The sequence below is a fragment of the Archocentrus centrarchus genome, chromosome 1 (genome assembly GCF_007364275.1).
Source record: "Archocentrus centrarchus isolate MPI-CPG fArcCen1 chromosome 1, fArcCen1, whole genome shotgun sequence".
Lineage (NCBI taxonomy): Eukaryota > Metazoa > Chordata > Actinopteri > Cichliformes > Cichlidae > Archocentrus > Archocentrus centrarchus.
Genome location: NC_044346.1, coordinates 11,898,105 through 11,915,092, shown reverse-complemented (window position 1 = coordinate 11,915,092; position 16,988 = coordinate 11,898,105). Strand labels below are relative to the sequence as shown.

The window sequence follows — 16,988 nt, the reverse complement described above, 5'->3', positions numbered from 1 at the left end:
TTAGACATTTGTTGATTTACAGTCAGTACAAACCCCGTCCTCCTCTTTCTGTGTCTCCCTGGCTTTGGAGCATCTTGCAGTCACGCTGGAAAACCGGTAACACTTAAACACAGACATAAAAGCCATCCTGTAGTTGTTGTTCATCCACCCGTACAGGATGGGATTGACAAATGTTGAGCACATTGCTACAATATGGAACACAGTGAAAAGCAACTTGAAGTCCTTCATATACAGCACAGTGCTGTCGATGTCAACGGCCAACTGGAACGCATGGAAAGGCAACCAGCTGACAGCGAAGACCACCACCATGGTCAAGAGCATCTTGGTAGTCTTCTTCCTGCGCTGATTACGGTCATTTCGGTCGTTTCGGTGAGCCATGTGGTTCTTCAGTTTATTCCAGATGCGGATGTAAGCAACAGAGTTGATGACTAAAGGTAAACAGTACTGAACCAGAAGCATTGATAAACTGTATATGGTTCCATTCATGCTGCTTCCTGGCCACTTCTCTGCACACACCTGAATAGACTCACCTGGCGAAAGATCAAACGTCCCATACTCCCTGAAAATGGCAAGCGGACTGGCTAACAGGGCACTGATGGCCCACGTGATGACAATCACAACAGCACACATGTCTTTGGACATTTTAGTCTCCATGTGGTAGACGATGTTCCTGTGGCGGTCCAGAGCAATGATATTCAGGGTGATGGTGGAAACGTGCACAGCCATGCCTTGAGCACAGGGTAGCATGAAGCATAACACCTGACCAAACATCCACTCACCATAGAGGGTGTAGACGAGGGTGAAAGGCAAGCACAGCGTGTTTACCAGCAAGTCAGCGACAGCCAAGTTTGCGATAAAGAAATTGGTCACAGTCCGCAGATTTTTGAACTTGTAGACAACATATATCACTAAGGAGTTCCCGGTGACTCCAAACAAGATGATTGTGCTGTAAGCAAGGATGAGGATGATCTGAACTACAACCAGCCTTGTGCTGTCACCAACCATCAGAAAGTTCTCATCATATAATGTGTATGCAGTTGAGCAGCAGTTAGAAGATTGAACTTCAAGCTGAAAATCTTTGACTTTAGTCATATTTAGTTGTTCTGCTGTATCCATGACTAAAAGTACCCTGAGTCAATCTGTGAAAAAAAAACAAATAAATATGGACATTAGCTGTGGCTCACTGTTAATATTAACTGTTGGCAATCTAGCCAGTGGTTTATATTGTTTGGGATGCTGTACAGAATGCTTTATTATTAGTAGTAACAGTAGTATTAAGCAGGTGCCTACATTAGTCAAAACTGTGTAAGCTCTTTAAGATGTAAATCTATACTTGAAAAATCACTGAGGACAGCCCACGTTTTAATTAATCAATACACCAAAAGTAGTTTATCTGCATTAACTATGAAAAGTCCACATAAATTACATTTCACAGTATGCTGCATGTTAGATTAGCCACTTTACAGTTTTACCAAAGTTATAACAGCAGATGTACTGCTTGCTGGCACATGGGTTTGCTTTGAGAGATTATGGATATTGAATCTGCAGGCTTAGCTGCTATTCAGTAGCACAATACACTTTTGATGAGGTTGGATTTCCTTTGAAAAGGTCTTGGAAAACAATGAACGCAGGAACCAGGGTCAAATACTGTAATGTGAAAATATAAACACCTCATCTATCTACTGGCATGGGAAACCTGAATCTGCGACTATCTGGCTGAGAATACTGACTCCCTATTCAGCTGCTGGGCTGTGAAAATCTTAAATTAACATGTTCATGTTGCTGTAGGACTGTGCCAGCCTTAATTATCTTATCCACTGCGCAAGTGGGAAAAAAAATAGTAAAAACTTGCAAATGCAACAGTTTTTGCCTCGTGGCGATTTGGTGATTTGTGAGAAAAACACGTGACAATTTGACTATATATGTGACAGTTACTCAGATCCACTCACCTCGATCTGCAGAATGAGATTTTTAGATTCCGCTCATTGTTCGCGCCTCTATTAAACCTTTGCGTTTCTTCTCGTTCCTGTGATCCAGATCCAGATGAACAAAACCATTTAAACACCAGCGGGGGAAAAAAGTGCCCTTTTTCTGAGGAAGATAGCGGCAGCAAAACGCGCAACAGTTGCCAGTGCGCACTGCGGTCCGTTTGGCATCGAGGGTTCATTAACTGCCCTGTGAGACTGAGAGATACAGAAAAATGAGGCGGGTTAAGTAACAGAGAAGAAACGATAACGTGGTCTTTTGGGGGATCTTCATCCTGCGACAATACAGAATAACAAATGTGTATCAACAGCAGGAAAGGCGAACGACGCAGATGCGTAGTGTACTTTATATGGAGCATTTAACTACCAGTGAAGTATTATAGTGAGTGTGCAGACTCGCGCTGAATAACAGTTTTAAAAATAAAATAAAATCTGGAGTTGAAATATGAAGAATATTTATGGCATAAAAAACAAAACAGACTCCTCCAAATGCGTCACGGTGCAGCTAAAACATGACTCCAATATTCCTAAAAAAAAACACTGCCGTCCACTAAATGTTGTGGTCGCAGCAGAAGACAACAATTTTACTGTAAATTATAAATCTGAGTTACTGTATACAAGCTCGAACATAGCGTCTTCTCAGCTTTATGAGCAGTGACTATGATACAAATTTACCACCCACCCGTCAATTATCTGTGGCCACTCACGCGCTAAGTGGCACAGGGTTGATCATTAGAGACCTCGCTTTGTTTATCCCAAACATTTTACATTATGGTGAATAACGATGCAGGTTTGCAGCTTAAAGTGTAGTTCAGTGAAGCAAGTCAATTTCAAACTGTTAAACCTGTGGCTTGTAAGTCTAATAATTTGATTACCACTGTTATAAACCAAGGCACCATGTGGCCATTAGGAATTCGGTTACTGTCAAACTTGCCTCTTTGGCAAACGCCCACTACACTTCGTCCATGGAGCCACAACACAGACGGGGAAGTAATGAGAAAACCCAGGAAGCCCTGAATAAATGGGCACATTAAGGCGTTTCAGGAAGATTTTAGGAGGTGGAGTGGAGTCTAAATGACTTTATTTACTATGGCAGCAAGAAACAATTCTTCATTTGTCACTGCAGAAGCATCACACTGTGGTTTCAGGCTTCAGCTCCTGGTCAAGATAAAACAGAACATTTCTGCACTGGTAAGACATCCATGTGGATAATATATATACTATTTACCAGGAATTAGAGCAAAATGTTTTTATAATTGTTTCATTCTTAAATTGTATCCGTTTTGTTAAATAAGCAATACAGTGACAGCTGGGATAGGATCCAGCCTCCTGTGATCCTGATTTGGATAAGTGGTTAAGAGGATGGATGATGGATGGATGGATGCTCTTTTTTACAGTCAAATTTTGCCATTCATTGTCTCAAGTCACGTCCTATGAATTAGCACTATCCAGTGCACTCAACAGGTAGCGAGCAGGTAATTGAAAGTGACAGCATTAAGATAAACAGCACTGAATCGTGCTCCAGAAATATCCAAAATGACTTGGCTCATGTCTGCAAAGGACACAGGTCATTTATCATTCTGAGCAGCAGAGATATTAATATGATAAAATACTGAGGAAAACTTCTCTTTTTCAGAGAAACTTGATCTTAACTGATTAAAGAAAGTTATAAACCAAATCTTGCTTGGTCAGTGCTGTAGAGCCTGATCCAATACTGCGATCCAAAGACCAGATGTCAATTTGTAGTTAAAGCGATTAAGTAGGAGACTCTTTTGCTTTTTGGCGTTAAACGTATTACCTTGAGTCATTACTAATGGAGTTAAAATTGAAAGATGTAAAACAATCCAGCTGTTTTGTTGTCTTACATGAGAAAATGTGCACGCAGATGTCCAAATGAAATGTCAACTCCTGCTCTATGGGGAAAAATGGCATGATTATTTTCTATCCACAAAGAGCCTTTTAAAGTTTGTTTTTACTTTATTTTGAAGAGAGATGACATAAAGAGAGGAAGAATGGCATTTGGCCAATACCTCGAGCTCAAAGCACTGCAAGTGCATGACAGTCATCCTATGGAGTAATGTTTACATTAGGAGGGATAATACTCAAATTTGATTTTTATTTATTTTTTATTCTTTTGTAAAGACAAATTGAGGGCTTGCTTAAGGCCAGCTTGCTGGGTGTGTTTACTTCCACCCGTGTCTGTATCTCCAAAGCCTTTGATGAATCCAGATGAGGTGATCATATTCTCTTCACTCATGGCTGCTGCAAATTTTCATTGCACTGACAACAAAACACATACAGGGCTTCCAGTGTAGTCAATTTAAATTTGCATTGCCACACTGCTTTCGCACAGCCAGGGCTAATAGCCTCGCTGCCTTCTGGTTGACTAATTTTCTGCCTCTATATTTATCATAATTACTGCAGTTGCTGCTGTGTCATATTTACCCCTTGTCACTAATAAGGCTGTAGAAAACAACTCTATTCTGACCTTCAGATCAAGCCAGTTCAGCATGCAATGATCAATAGTCAAGCAAATAAAATATGCAACCAACAAAAATAGGGGACAAGAACAGGAAGATATTGTGACCAACAATAATAAATTCATAGAACTCAATCAAAAGATAACATTTATAGGCGGGGGTTTCAAAATGCTTGTTGAACATGCTGAAAAATGATGTACAAACATAAGCTGCACTGTAGGACATGAACCTAAAAGCCCAGTAAAAGAAAGAACGTCTCATTCAGAGCCAATAACAATGTTCTATATAGTCAAAAACAAACAAAAAACAAAGAGTAGGAATCCTGTGGTCAGTGTCCTCTTTGTTTTCAATTGATCAACACCATTTTGACATTATTACAGGCTAATTGTTTGGTTTACTTATTGAGGAAAGCTCTGAGCTCCCAAAGCTGACATTTAAGTAGTCATTGGACTGAATTTGCATATGGGTGTCATTTGCATATGTGAGTATTAACAGACACTTTTGCAAATTTCTCCAAAACTTTAAAAAGAAACAGGAAAAAAAAAGCAAAGACCTAAAAATTACAGTTTGTCTCATTTGTTTACTGTTCAGTCCATTCTCTATCTAACAGCCTCATTAAGGTAGAGTCCATGTGGTTGGTTTCATTTTTGTGTCATTTATAGTAGCAGTCGTGTTGTTTAAATTTGTAAGAAGAACAGTTTAAGTAAACTCACTTGAGCAGTTTGTGCACCAAGTGTTTTATAGCCTCACACTGGTGGAGTCATGATGTGCGTCACTGCAATGTCAAGCATGTTGGTACATCAGGATGCACTACTGTCCCATTTCCCTCCTTCCACTTTCCAGAAAAGCATCTTTTTTTTGCCATCTTCACACTGATTATCACTTTATTGACTACTGTACTTTTTTTTGTCAGTGAGCTAAATTTAATTTAATTAATTTAATCTCTAATTTTATTTATTTGGGACAATGCACATTAATAAAACAATCAATACTTTGTACAGATTGTAAATGAGCCAGATTATAGCATATTTGCTAATCTGCATCTGTAGACCCTTAATTTATATACTTTCCCAGTCTTACCAACCACCTGAAACACTTCACACTACAAACCATTTTTCACCAGTTCACTCACACCTTTGTATAGTGCTTTTATTCTACACAGATTTTAATCTGTCCAACACACAGTCACATAGCAATAATGCACTGGGTGCAGCATAAATCCACATGTGGACTGGAGGAACCAAAGATCAAACCACTGACCTTTTGATAAGTGGTTGACTTCCTATACCACAGTTAATAAAACTCTCTTTCACTCTCTCTTATGTTCCTACATTAGTGAGTTATTTTGCTAGTTGTGTTGTGGTGGTTGAATTGGGGTCTTAGGCATTTCTTAAAATAGTGAAACTCTACATTTATAAGTTGCATTAGAGGCACCTGGAGTTCTTTGTGGTGGATAGTGGAAAACATATACCTGTCACATCAGACACATGGGGTTTGTAGCTGAGTCCAATCTCAGTGTTTCAAGTTACTGCAGACTTGAAACATCCAGAAACATCCCTTCTGTATTAAACCAGATCAGGTCATCCATTAATCAAGAACTGGTAGTGCCTAAAGAGAGCCATATTAAACAAGAGGATTAAAGATAGCTAAAATATATAAATAAATATTGCCTGTGAAAACTGTACCCATACATTTAATAGTAACATACTTCTCATTTGCATACATTAAAATTTCCTCATGATTATAAAGAAAATAAAGTTCAGTTTATTTTATTTACATACCTATAATGCCAGTTCATGGGCAGCACGGTGGTGGTGGTGGTTAGCACTGCTGCTTCACAGCAAGAAGGTCCTAGGTTTGAGTTCACCTTGGCCCAGGCCTTTCTGTGTGGAGTTTGCATGTTCTCCTCGTGTTTGTGTGGGTTTCCTCCCACAGTCCAAAGACATGCAGTTAGTGGGGTTAGGTTAATTGGTGATTCAAAATTGCCCATAGGTGTGCATGTGAGTGTGAATGGTTGTCTGTCTGTGTTAGCCCTGCGACAGGCTGGCAACCTGTATAGGGTGTACCCTGCCTCTCGCCCTATGACAGCTGGGATAGGCTCCAGCCCCCCCGCGACCCTTAACAGGATGTGCGGAAGCAAATGGATGGATGGATGGATGGATATATATATATATATATATATATATATATATATATATATATATATATATATATATATATTAGGGGTGGGACTTTAACGCGTTAATTTCGATTAATTAATTACAGGGAAATTAACGCGTTAAAATTTTTAACGCATTTTAATCGCACTTTGCACCGTGGAACGTTTCTCAGTGCGCGAGTTCCCGGCATACAGATTATATCGACGCACAATGTCCAAATTAGGGGCCGCATCCTGCGAAGGACCCGGCCCACGTCTTTCGCAGCCCACGAACACCACAAAGGCCGGAAGTGAGCAGCTAGCCTTCATATCAGCGTCACCTCTGCGTAGCTCATGTCGCCTAGCAACCGTGACTGCGAAGCACAGCTGTGTAAAAGCAGCTGTTAAACGGAGAACGAACTTTTTCTCCTTTTTGTGGTTTAAGTTTAAGTCTTTAATTCAAAATAAGCTGTTAAAACAAGCATAACACATTTCAACATCAAGGAATACAGCTGAGCTAATGATTAATTTCCAACTATAACAAGTGAGACATTAATGTTGAATAAAACTATCCAGTTATGATGCTTAACTTTAATTTCAGGAGTTTGCTTATCACAGGAGCACTTCCACCCTTCATTGGTCTGTGTAGTAGACTGGTGGGAAAATGAACAATATTTTGAAGTTTAAGCTTATGTATATTGATTCATTCATCAACTAAACTTAAATTAATATTTCTCATGTTAAATATTGAAATGCGATTAAAATGCGATTAATTTCGATTAATTAATTACAAAGCTTGTAATTAATTCGATTAATTTTTTTAATCGAGTCCCACCCCTAATATATATATATATATATATATATATATATATATATAAATTATAAACATGATTTATGATAAACAAATACATGTTGTAACCAAATCCAACTGAGAGTCAAAGATGGGGTGGAATTGTATTTTGTAAAAGAACTGGGAGATGTTTGAGTGCCCTGGAAATATTTTAAATTTCAGCCATTTAGTTGAGTAACTATTTGTTTTTCAGTGGTGTAGCAACTAATATTCAGTTGTTAATGTTTGGAATGCAATATTTCTCCATTTGACAGTTATGGTAGGAAAAACTGAAAATAACAACAATAGAGTTGGAGACCTCTACAGCAGTATCTCACCTTTAAACTGCTACAAATGTCTTTTAAATAATAATCAGTGTGTCTGTGTTTAAATGGAAAACATGACTATGAAGTATTTGGTAACTCTTTGGATTTTATGTGGGGGTTTTTTTTTCTTTTGGCTCACTTTCTGTTCACGGAAACAGATTTTTTTTTTCAAAGCTGCCATGTGAAATATGTCTTAAAGTATTTAATAGAAGCTGAATAAAGGAGACACCAGGCAGCATGTGGGAATATAGAAATGAAAATTAGATTTCTCTTAGTGAATCCAACTTAGCCCTGAAAATCATCAATTTTAGAGGCAACAAAACCCAGTTACACTTCAATCTCAGTAGGGGCTGTGCACCTGCACTCCCCTTAATAGAACCTGTGGGGTTCAGCTCATTACATCAGTCTATCTTAAATCAACATGTAGTGTTTCTCTGGGGGATTAGTGCTTAAGTGTAACAGTAAGGCAATTATCCTTCTCTAGCACTGCTCTTGGTGTACTTGTGTTACTCAGAGAAAAGTCAGACATACACTTACACTTAATAATCATTAAATGTTGACTCATTCAGTGACTCACTAAAGCACCTTGAGGCGACTGTAACTGTAATTTGGTGCTATATAAATGAAACTGAATTGAACTGAACTGAATTGAATGTTGCCCTTCTGGATGTCCAGAATTCAAAGGAAACTTCAAGTGTTTGATAGAAAATATCTTCGACTTTGTTTGACTCATGCGAGAAGACTTTATGTGGAGGTGCAGTTCTCAAACTGTTTGGCGTTCACCGCATATTTTTATTGTCACTTTTGTGAGTGTTATCTGTCTGCTTGTACCGTTTATCACTGAATGCTGCCTTCCTGTTGCGCTATTAATTACTGAATGTGGGTTGTGTATGCTACATTGTTTATGCACCTTGGTCCACATGGAACGCATTCTCTGCATGTAGAAAAATGAAGTTTACTTGACTTGACATAGCACAGTTTTTAGATTTTACTTTGATCAGGAACAATAAAAAGCAGGAACCACTGAATTTTAGTTAGATAAAGGTGGGTGTGCCCTGTTCATTCATGCTCCACATGCAGTAGCAGCATCAATAGAACTACTGATGTAGTGTGACAGGTTTATACTCGGCGCTGGAAAGAGTGTTGCACAAAATAATCTTAGCTCATGATCTACTTAGTTGGTCACCACCAAAGGGGCTCAGTTAAAAATGTGCAATCTCTCTCCAGCTGTGCTCTGAGTCCAGGCTGAATATTTTGAGTCCTACACAACTGATGCTGTAAAATTCTGGTAAGTGATTGGTGTTGAAATGGCAGAAGATTTACAACATAGAAAAAAACCTTTAATTCAGACTAGAATTGTCTCTGCCAATTTTCCCCGGTCCAGGCCTAATCAAAAATCATTGTAATGGCAGCAGATGGTCTGTAATGATATGTTCTATGATGCAACACGAAGGTGTAGAAATTCCTGTTTAACTGACTGACAAAAACAAACAGGACAAAAACATATCAACAGAAAGAACTTATTGCACTTTTGTACACATGGTACATGCAATGATTGAATATGTTTTATTTATTCTAAAAGATATACAAGTAACCAGTTGTGTCATTTCTGTGAGTTTCGTTACCATGCAATATCCACATGCCATCACACTCTGGCATATATCTTCTTCTTTCAGCCTCTCCCTTTAGGGGTCACCACAGCAGATCATCTCCCTCCATCTCACCCTATCTCTAGCATCCTCCTCTGTCACACCAACCCTCTGCATGTCCCTCCTCACTACATCCATGAACCTTCTCTGTGGTCTTCCTCTTTTCCTCCTGCTTGGCAGCTCCTTCTTCAACATGCTTCGTCCAGTACATAGTGCACAGAGACTCCTTTCTGTCCTCATCTGTCAGCCAGTCCATCACCACTGCAAACAAGAAGGAGCTCAGAGCTGATCCCTGATGTAATCCCACCCCACTTTGAACCCATCTGTCACTCCTACTGCACACCTCACCACTGTCTCTCAGTCCTCATAAATTTACTATGGCATATATCTATGTCATTTTTTTTTTCTTTGAGCTTCATTTCAAGTCTTTAAAGTTTCACATCTGAGTCAAAATACATTTATACTAAATAGACTGCTTCTGTTAAATGAGATTAGTATCAAAGCCTGCTTAACATTTAAGAAGAATGCCAGACAAAATAACAAAGAAAACCCCAACAACAACAAAAGAATGGGGCATAACAGAACTACTGTTAAAAGCAGATTAATGACCTATCAAAACAAAGAAAATAAAACTGCTATTAATGTATATTAAAGTTGTAACTGTTACAACAACCTAGAAAGTAAAGTGATTACTTTTTTATCCCAGTGAACATATTTGCTGCCCAATGCTTTCAGCAAAAAAATCAGAGGACTTCATTTTAGCATCTTTTCTGTCAGTTCTCTCTCCAGAGGTCATCAGGCAGCCATCCAGATGGTGAATGAGATGAGCAGGACAAGTAAAAATGTCGGCGGCGTCATGCAGCCTACATACAACATGGTGCATATGCCACACACTGCAGTCAAATAGGCACTCAGTCTGCTGAACACAATCTTCCGTACTGTAGTGCAGAACTGGGGAGGGGAAAGTGAGCATTAGGCTGCGATGAATGACACAGTATGCGATAAATTTTGTAAAGTAGTGGAGGTTTGTTTTGAAAAGAAAAACTCTTGATGATGATAATTTGGATACAAATAAGCACTAGATGGAGCTACTCGCCTTATAAAATAGTGTTCATTTTCGCTTTAGTGGGCTTAAGCAAAAGACCAAATGTATTGAAAATGTGACTTTGAAGACTTAAGTACTCATTCATTGTGAAATAACATTGTTTGCTTATGATATGCACCATGATGCTTTTATCTGAGTATTTTTGTAAATATTACACATGCAGTGAATCATAAACTTTTGACTTTTGCACTGAAGACAGACTTGAAAAAATGTGAACCTTTATCCTTTAGCCTTCCTGACGGGAGGCCTTTCTGTGTGGCGTTTACCTGGTATGTCTGGTAGCTGATGGCCATTCCATATCTGCAGTACATGACGTAGTGTTCACAGTTGTACCACAGTAAACTGTAAGTGACTGATCCCAGGAGTTTCTCAGCCCTTCGAGCCACCTCATCTCCATCCAAGGGAGGCTGTATGCACACTTTATCCATGTGGTTGATCAGAATCTCTGAGCCATAAGCAAAATCTGCCACAGAGTCCACTCTGACGCTGGCTTCTTTGGTGATGACTCCAAATAGGAGGCGGTTATTCGTTACCATCTTTGAAATTGCAGATTTGTTTTTGGTGATTGCAGGCAGGATGTCCGGAATAAGATGAGCCACACGATCGTCCCCCAGGTAAATACCAAAATGTGTGAATAGTGTCCTCGGTACCTCAAGCAAGTCACCACGCGTGTACAGAGAGAGATCATATTTAGGCTTCTCTTCCTTTTTGGAAACCACAAAGAAAAAGTTCAGTAGTTGGTAGAGAAACATGATGGCAGCGTGTGCCTGAATGGAAATGGGAGCCTTTTATTTCTACTGGAAATGGGAGGGCCGAGTCTTCGTAGGAGGATTAAATGTTGGCCAATGCTTCACTAATTTAACAGAAAAACAAAGGAGCTTTCGTTAATCGCTTTGCTGTGTGGTTGGGTTTTGAAATTCAGGCCTCATTTGTAGTGTATTAATTTTAAGCGTCCTCATCAAGAAGGCTAACATCGCAACAAGTTAAATTCCAGTTTAAAGGTCACAGATATTGAGCCATCACACTCAAATAAGCAGCCTTTGTTACTTTCAGACTAGAGTGCCCACCAAATGTTCCAACCTGTCTCATTATTATTCAGCTCTTTCTTGAATATTAAGACATACATGTTGCAGCATGGTAGCACTGTTCCTCCCACAGTCCAAAGACATGCCTGGGATCAGGTTAATTGGTGACTAAACTGACCATAGGCGTGAATGCGAGTGGTTGTTGGTGATTGGTTGTCTGTCTCATTAACTCTGCAGCAGATTGGTGACCTGTCCAGGGCACCCCGCCTCTTACCCTATGACAGCTGGGATAGGCTTAAAATTACCTTAAAGCCAAATATATGAAGTTTTCTGCTGTATGTGTGTGTCTGTGTGTTTACGGCACATATACTCACACTATGTTTGGGTGCTTTCTCACACAACCTGTTTCACAGCTAACTCTATAACCAGTTATCTGCCATTAGCATGGATGATCCAGGGCTCCAGATTCACAGAAGGCACACAAGTAAAAATAAACTGTTTATTAAACAACTGTCATGTTCATATAATAACCTTTATTTATACATATCAACATATTGTTTTAGTCCACTGTATACTCACTTTTGTAGTGACTCAGTGTTAGCAAAAATAACTCACTGTATCATTCTAACAAAAAAGACTATTTAGTCCCCACATTTTTGTGAGAGAACAATAAAAAATAATGATGTGGAAACAACAAAAAACATTCAACATTGTCTGGACGGTAAAATCAAATTATTGTGGCAAAGCAAAAAGCTAGAGTTCAACACTGTAAACAGGTTTCCAGTCAGCCTGCTTTGCCAAGTAAAAGTCAATCTCAGCTTCTTGACAAGCTTCTTGTGTTGAGCTCCTTTTAACCAGCCATCCACAGAGTGAAGGGAATAAGAACTGTGGGTAATGTAGTTGAAGGGGCCATACCAAAGTAGACAACAGAGATCATTCCGAGCAGCCCCGAAACAATGACGGTGCGCTGATCCCTGATGACTGATTTCAGGCACTCACAGAACTACAGAGGGGAGAAAATAGAAGAACAAGTTATTTAACTGACTGTCAGCCAGACTGTGAAGTCTCTGAAGTCCAGAGTCTTTGAACTCTCTGGAAACTTTAAACATGGTTCCAGGCAACAATTAACTAGTGCCCTCATACAGAATATATATGTAGAGAAAGAGAAATCCACTAACACTTAATTCAGCCGTGGTTTTAACTACTACAATTTTCCGTGGATTTTTTTCCACTCATAAATAGCTAAAGTCTTGATCATGCGCATACGATATAACACACATGTATGCCTATAATGTAGTAATGCATCCAAGTAACAGTTTCAAACATGCATGTCACTAGTGACAGACATGAAGCTGGGTTATATTGGGGATAATACCTGCTCTGTTTGTCGGCTCCTTGCTGCTCCGTACCTGCAGTATGTCACAAAGTGTTCACAGTTGCTCCACAGTAAACTGTACGGAAAGGCTCCGATGAGTTTTTCCGCTCTCTTGGCGACGGTGTCATTGGGAAGAGGTGGCGTCGTCATCATCTTATCAACATGATTAACAAGTATGTTCGCGCCGTACGCGAAATCTTCCAGCGTGTCTACGCGCACCGTGGCACACCTGTATATGCAGCCGAGGATGAGTCTCTCATTTGTGATGACAGAACTGATGAGCTTGTTGTTGCTCGTAAGCACGGGGAGTATGTCTGGGATCAGGTGAGCGACTTTATTGTCACCTAAATAGATGCCGAAGTGAGTGAAGAGGGATCTGGGGACCTCCAGCACGTCTCCCCTGCGGAGGGGCGCCGGTGGAGCGCGCTCTGCGGCGCGCTCCCGCTGCTCGCTTTCTAACCAGCTGGACTCAAAGAGTTTGAACTTGAAGAGAAGCGAGAACTTCTCCACCAAGAATGTCAACAGCTGCAGCATCGTGAGAGTATCTGAAAGAAGTGTGCTAAAGCGCTTCAGTGAAATAGGCTTTTTATCCTTACTCGCACGAAGAGGAGGAGAAAGCGCTTCCAGAAAATCCCGAGGACACGATTGGCCAGGAGTGACCGTGTGCACGTGCGCATTCCTCCTAATTCGCCTCTTCAGCATCTTGCCTTCAGTTCCTGCAGCATTTTTGCACAGATGCGTCATTGTTCTCCACTAAAGCGGTTTAATCAGCCTCATTACGTGGATAAAGAAATCCTGTGAAATATTAGTTCAATATTAGAGTAAGTGTGTCAAAACATCTTCAGATGTGACATAAACATCTTGAAGAACTTTGAAAAGATGCACAGAAAGTTTTAGAATAGAATAAGTTGCAGCAAAAACTCTAAATCATAACTAACCCTCACTTCACTTAACTGCTCTGCCAGACATTTGTCACTCCAGCATATAAAGCCTTCGCCCTTATGCTTAAAAAGTGAGGAGGAAAAAAATAGTTATAATAACTATTAGGGAAAATTAAAATGATGTGTAGATGCTTTATGCTTCAGCTTTATGCAGTAGCTAAATGCTTTTTAGTTTATGTTTCTGTGTCATTTCCATCATGTCACCAGAGCTTTCTGTCACTTATTCATTTAACAAATGGCTTTTGTTTTCAAAACCATGTGCTTATGAAAAATTACCAAAGAAAAAACTTTTTTTTTTTTTTTTTTTTTTTTTAAATTTGGCCAATTTAAAATAAAAACTTAATCTTTGGACTGTGAGAGGAAGCTGGAGTACCTGGAGAGAATCCATGCAAGCGCAGAGAGAACACACAGAAAGACACCAACCAGCCGCTGGATTCAAACCCAAGACCCTCTTGCTGTAAGGCGATGGTTCTAACCACCACGCCACTGTGCCCCCAACTGAGTTTGATGCAGTTAGATAGCCTGTACATAAAACAACTAGAATAACAAAACTTTACTCATATTGGAGTTGTTTCTGTTGAGCTAATTACTGTCATGTGAACTGTTTTGGAATGTGATTTCAAACTGGACGGTTAAGCTGATTATCATCCAAACAGTCACTTTCTGATGAGTTTCTGGGCTTTGGATTTTGTTGACTCACAAGCTGTCCTGTCCCATCACCAATCCTGGATCAGTTCACCAAAATAACAGGCTGCGCTCCAGTGTTGGCTGTGCTACACTTTCCCAGAGGAACCATATGATGAGATTACCCTAAACCCTGAGGCTTTTTAACCCTGAAAATACTTTGAGGAACACAACAGGCTTTTTGAGTTTGTGTCTTTCTTTGGATCATTTGTTACTCGTATGTCTGACCTGGATTCTGTAAAGTCCTCACAAAAAGGATAAATGCTTGCTGGTATTTGACTTAGACCTTTCCAGTCTGTGAGAAATCCAGTTTGAGGAAGTGTGTGTTTGATTAATGAAAATAAAAAGCTTTAAATTATACAGCTCATTATAAAACTTCAGTTACACTCCTAAATTATAAGCAAAGATAGGGATCATATCACTGTTTGTGCTGGAGGTGTCCTGATAAAAGTAAAAGCTAAATTATTATGATTAATAAAGTCTAAAAATTCCAAAATCTGCTTACAGAAAATGCAGCAAACACAAGGGACACAGTGTCATTGCCACCAGTGGTATTGCATCTAGACCTAAAGAGTAGCTATTTAAAATTGCCTGCATTTAATTAAAGACCTTCTCTGATTTGTAATTCAGTGTCTAAACAGATAGATACAATGGTTCATTAAAAACCCAAATAAAAAGTAACAAGTTGTCAGCAATCAACCCCAAACCGATGTCAACTACCAATCATGTATCTAGTTACACTGCAGGAATGTCTTGAAGACATTAAGGCCTGGATGACCTCTAATTTCCTGCTTCTAAATTCAGATCAAACTGAAGTTCTTGTACTCGGCCCCACAAATCTTAGAAACATGGTATCAAACCAGATACTTACTCTGGATGGCATCACTTTGGCCTGCAGTAACACTGAGAGTCATTTTTGAGCAGGATATGTTCTTCAATGCACATATTAAACAAATATGTAGGACTGCTTTTTGCATTTACACAATATTTCTAAAATTAGAAACATCCTTTCTCAGACTGATGCTGAAAAGCTAATTCATGCATTTATTACTTCTAGGCTGGATTATTGTAATTCATTATTATCAGGCTGTCCTAAAAGCTCCCTGAAAAGCCTTCAGCTGATCCAAAATGCTGCAGCTAGAGTACTGACAGGCACTAGAAAGAGAGAGCAGATTTCTCCCATATTGGCTTCTCTTCACAGGCTCCCTGTTAAATCCAGAATTGCTCTGCGTGTTCGATTTAGTAGAGTTTTACACTCTTTTGGGTTCCTGGCACAACCTGAAAGAGGATTTGTGTCTCCAGCTGGAATTGAACCTTGACCTTTTGCTTGCCAAGCAAGTGTGTAAATCACAAAACACTCCAGGTGAAGTAATATTTCCTAAATACTACATGGTCCAAATTTAAGGGAGTTATTAGCCATTTTTAGCCTTTCATTCATGAAATAGTTTAACTAATACCTACATCTTCAGGAGGAACTAGTGGCTATAAGCGTGAACACCACAAATGGAGTACAGAAGATTGTTAGTGAGGAAGTTGCAATAAGGAAATAAAATGATATAAAACCAGCTTTATGAATTCCACATACTGTACTCATATAGTTCTTATTGATCAACATTTTGAATGTACATATACAACAGACAAGCACATAAAGTCATAAAGTAGATAAGTGTTCTTCTTATATTATTAACATAAAAGTTAACTTTCACATATTTCAGGACCAAATAAATTCTCTCCAAAGTAGGTGTAAGATGGTGTATTGATATTAATAGTTATTAACAGCCTTTCAACTGATAAGGTTACAGCAGATCACACCATGTTCAGCTGAGTCGACTTAACCGTATGTGGCCGCAGGTTGAACCCGGATGCGGCCAAACAACAAACCTTTGCCCTCCACCCTAGGGAGATTTACACCCAGATTTCAAACAGCTCCAGAATTATAGTTGTGACTGTTGGGGGAGCCAAACAAGGCTCTTTAAGTTTAATTCCTGGTCACATGACCTGTGAACTATGCTGACTTTGTTTTTCAGCTTTGGAACTTAAGTCGATTACTGACTTTATGACGTATTTTCTTAAGATGTTAAGCGTGAATGTTTTCTTTTTTCTTTACATGCACTTATTCCGCATAATATTCTTGCAGAATAAACACACTCTTTATAAAGAAAACTAATAATTTGCATTTCTGTTGCTTTGCATCCTGAGAACGTCAGCCCGGCACGAGTGTGTGAGCACATCAACAACAGCCCAAAACACATCTAAACATCCTGGAGCCGGTGTTTAGAGAGCGTGCCCGTGTCTTCATGACACTTAGAGAAAGAAAGAGGCACTCTCCATCTGGTGTCTCTCCACAGTTCAACAAAAGTTCAGCACTGTTTAGGTTCATGGACCTGGCAGTTCATTCTCAGGTCAGCGAGGCTTTATATCCATCCTGGGCACGTTTTTTTTTTTTTTTTTT

At 39.4% G+C, this 16,988-nt stretch overlaps 3 protein-coding genes across 3 annotated transcripts; all 3 read right to left on the bottom strand.

Annotated features, from left to right (window-relative positions):
- Nucleotides 1-1,116, bottom strand: npy2r (neuropeptide Y receptor Y2). Its single transcript, XM_030741217.1, has one exon. It carries the CDS (start codon nucleotides 1,114-1,116, stop codon nucleotides 1-3), a length of 1,116 nt encoding a protein of 371 aa, XP_030597077.1.
- An 8,210-nt stretch (nucleotides 1,117-9,326) lies between these two features.
- LOC115785381 (lecithin retinol acyltransferase-like) lies at nucleotides 9,327-11,263 on the bottom strand. Its single transcript, XM_030736935.1, has 2 exons — nucleotides 10,778-11,263; nucleotides 9,327-10,357 (listed from the first exon to the last, which is right to left on the bottom strand). Exons 1-2 carry the CDS (start codon nucleotides 11,261-11,263, stop codon nucleotides 10,202-10,204), a joined length of 642 nt encoding a protein of 213 aa, XP_030592795.1. The 3' UTR covers nucleotides 9,327-10,201.
- Nucleotides 11,264-12,151: 888 nt separating this feature from the next.
- lrata (lecithin retinol acyltransferase a) lies at nucleotides 12,152-13,619 on the bottom strand. Its single transcript, XM_030740098.1, has 2 exons — nucleotides 12,912-13,619; nucleotides 12,152-12,539 (listed from the first exon to the last, which is right to left on the bottom strand). The coding sequence occupies exons 1-2, from the start codon at nucleotides 13,611-13,613 to the stop codon at nucleotides 12,387-12,389; spliced, it is 855 nt and encodes a 284-aa protein (XP_030595958.1). The 5' UTR covers nucleotides 13,614-13,619; the 3' UTR covers nucleotides 12,152-12,386.
- Between the last annotated feature and the right edge of the window lie 3,369 nt (nucleotides 13,620-16,988).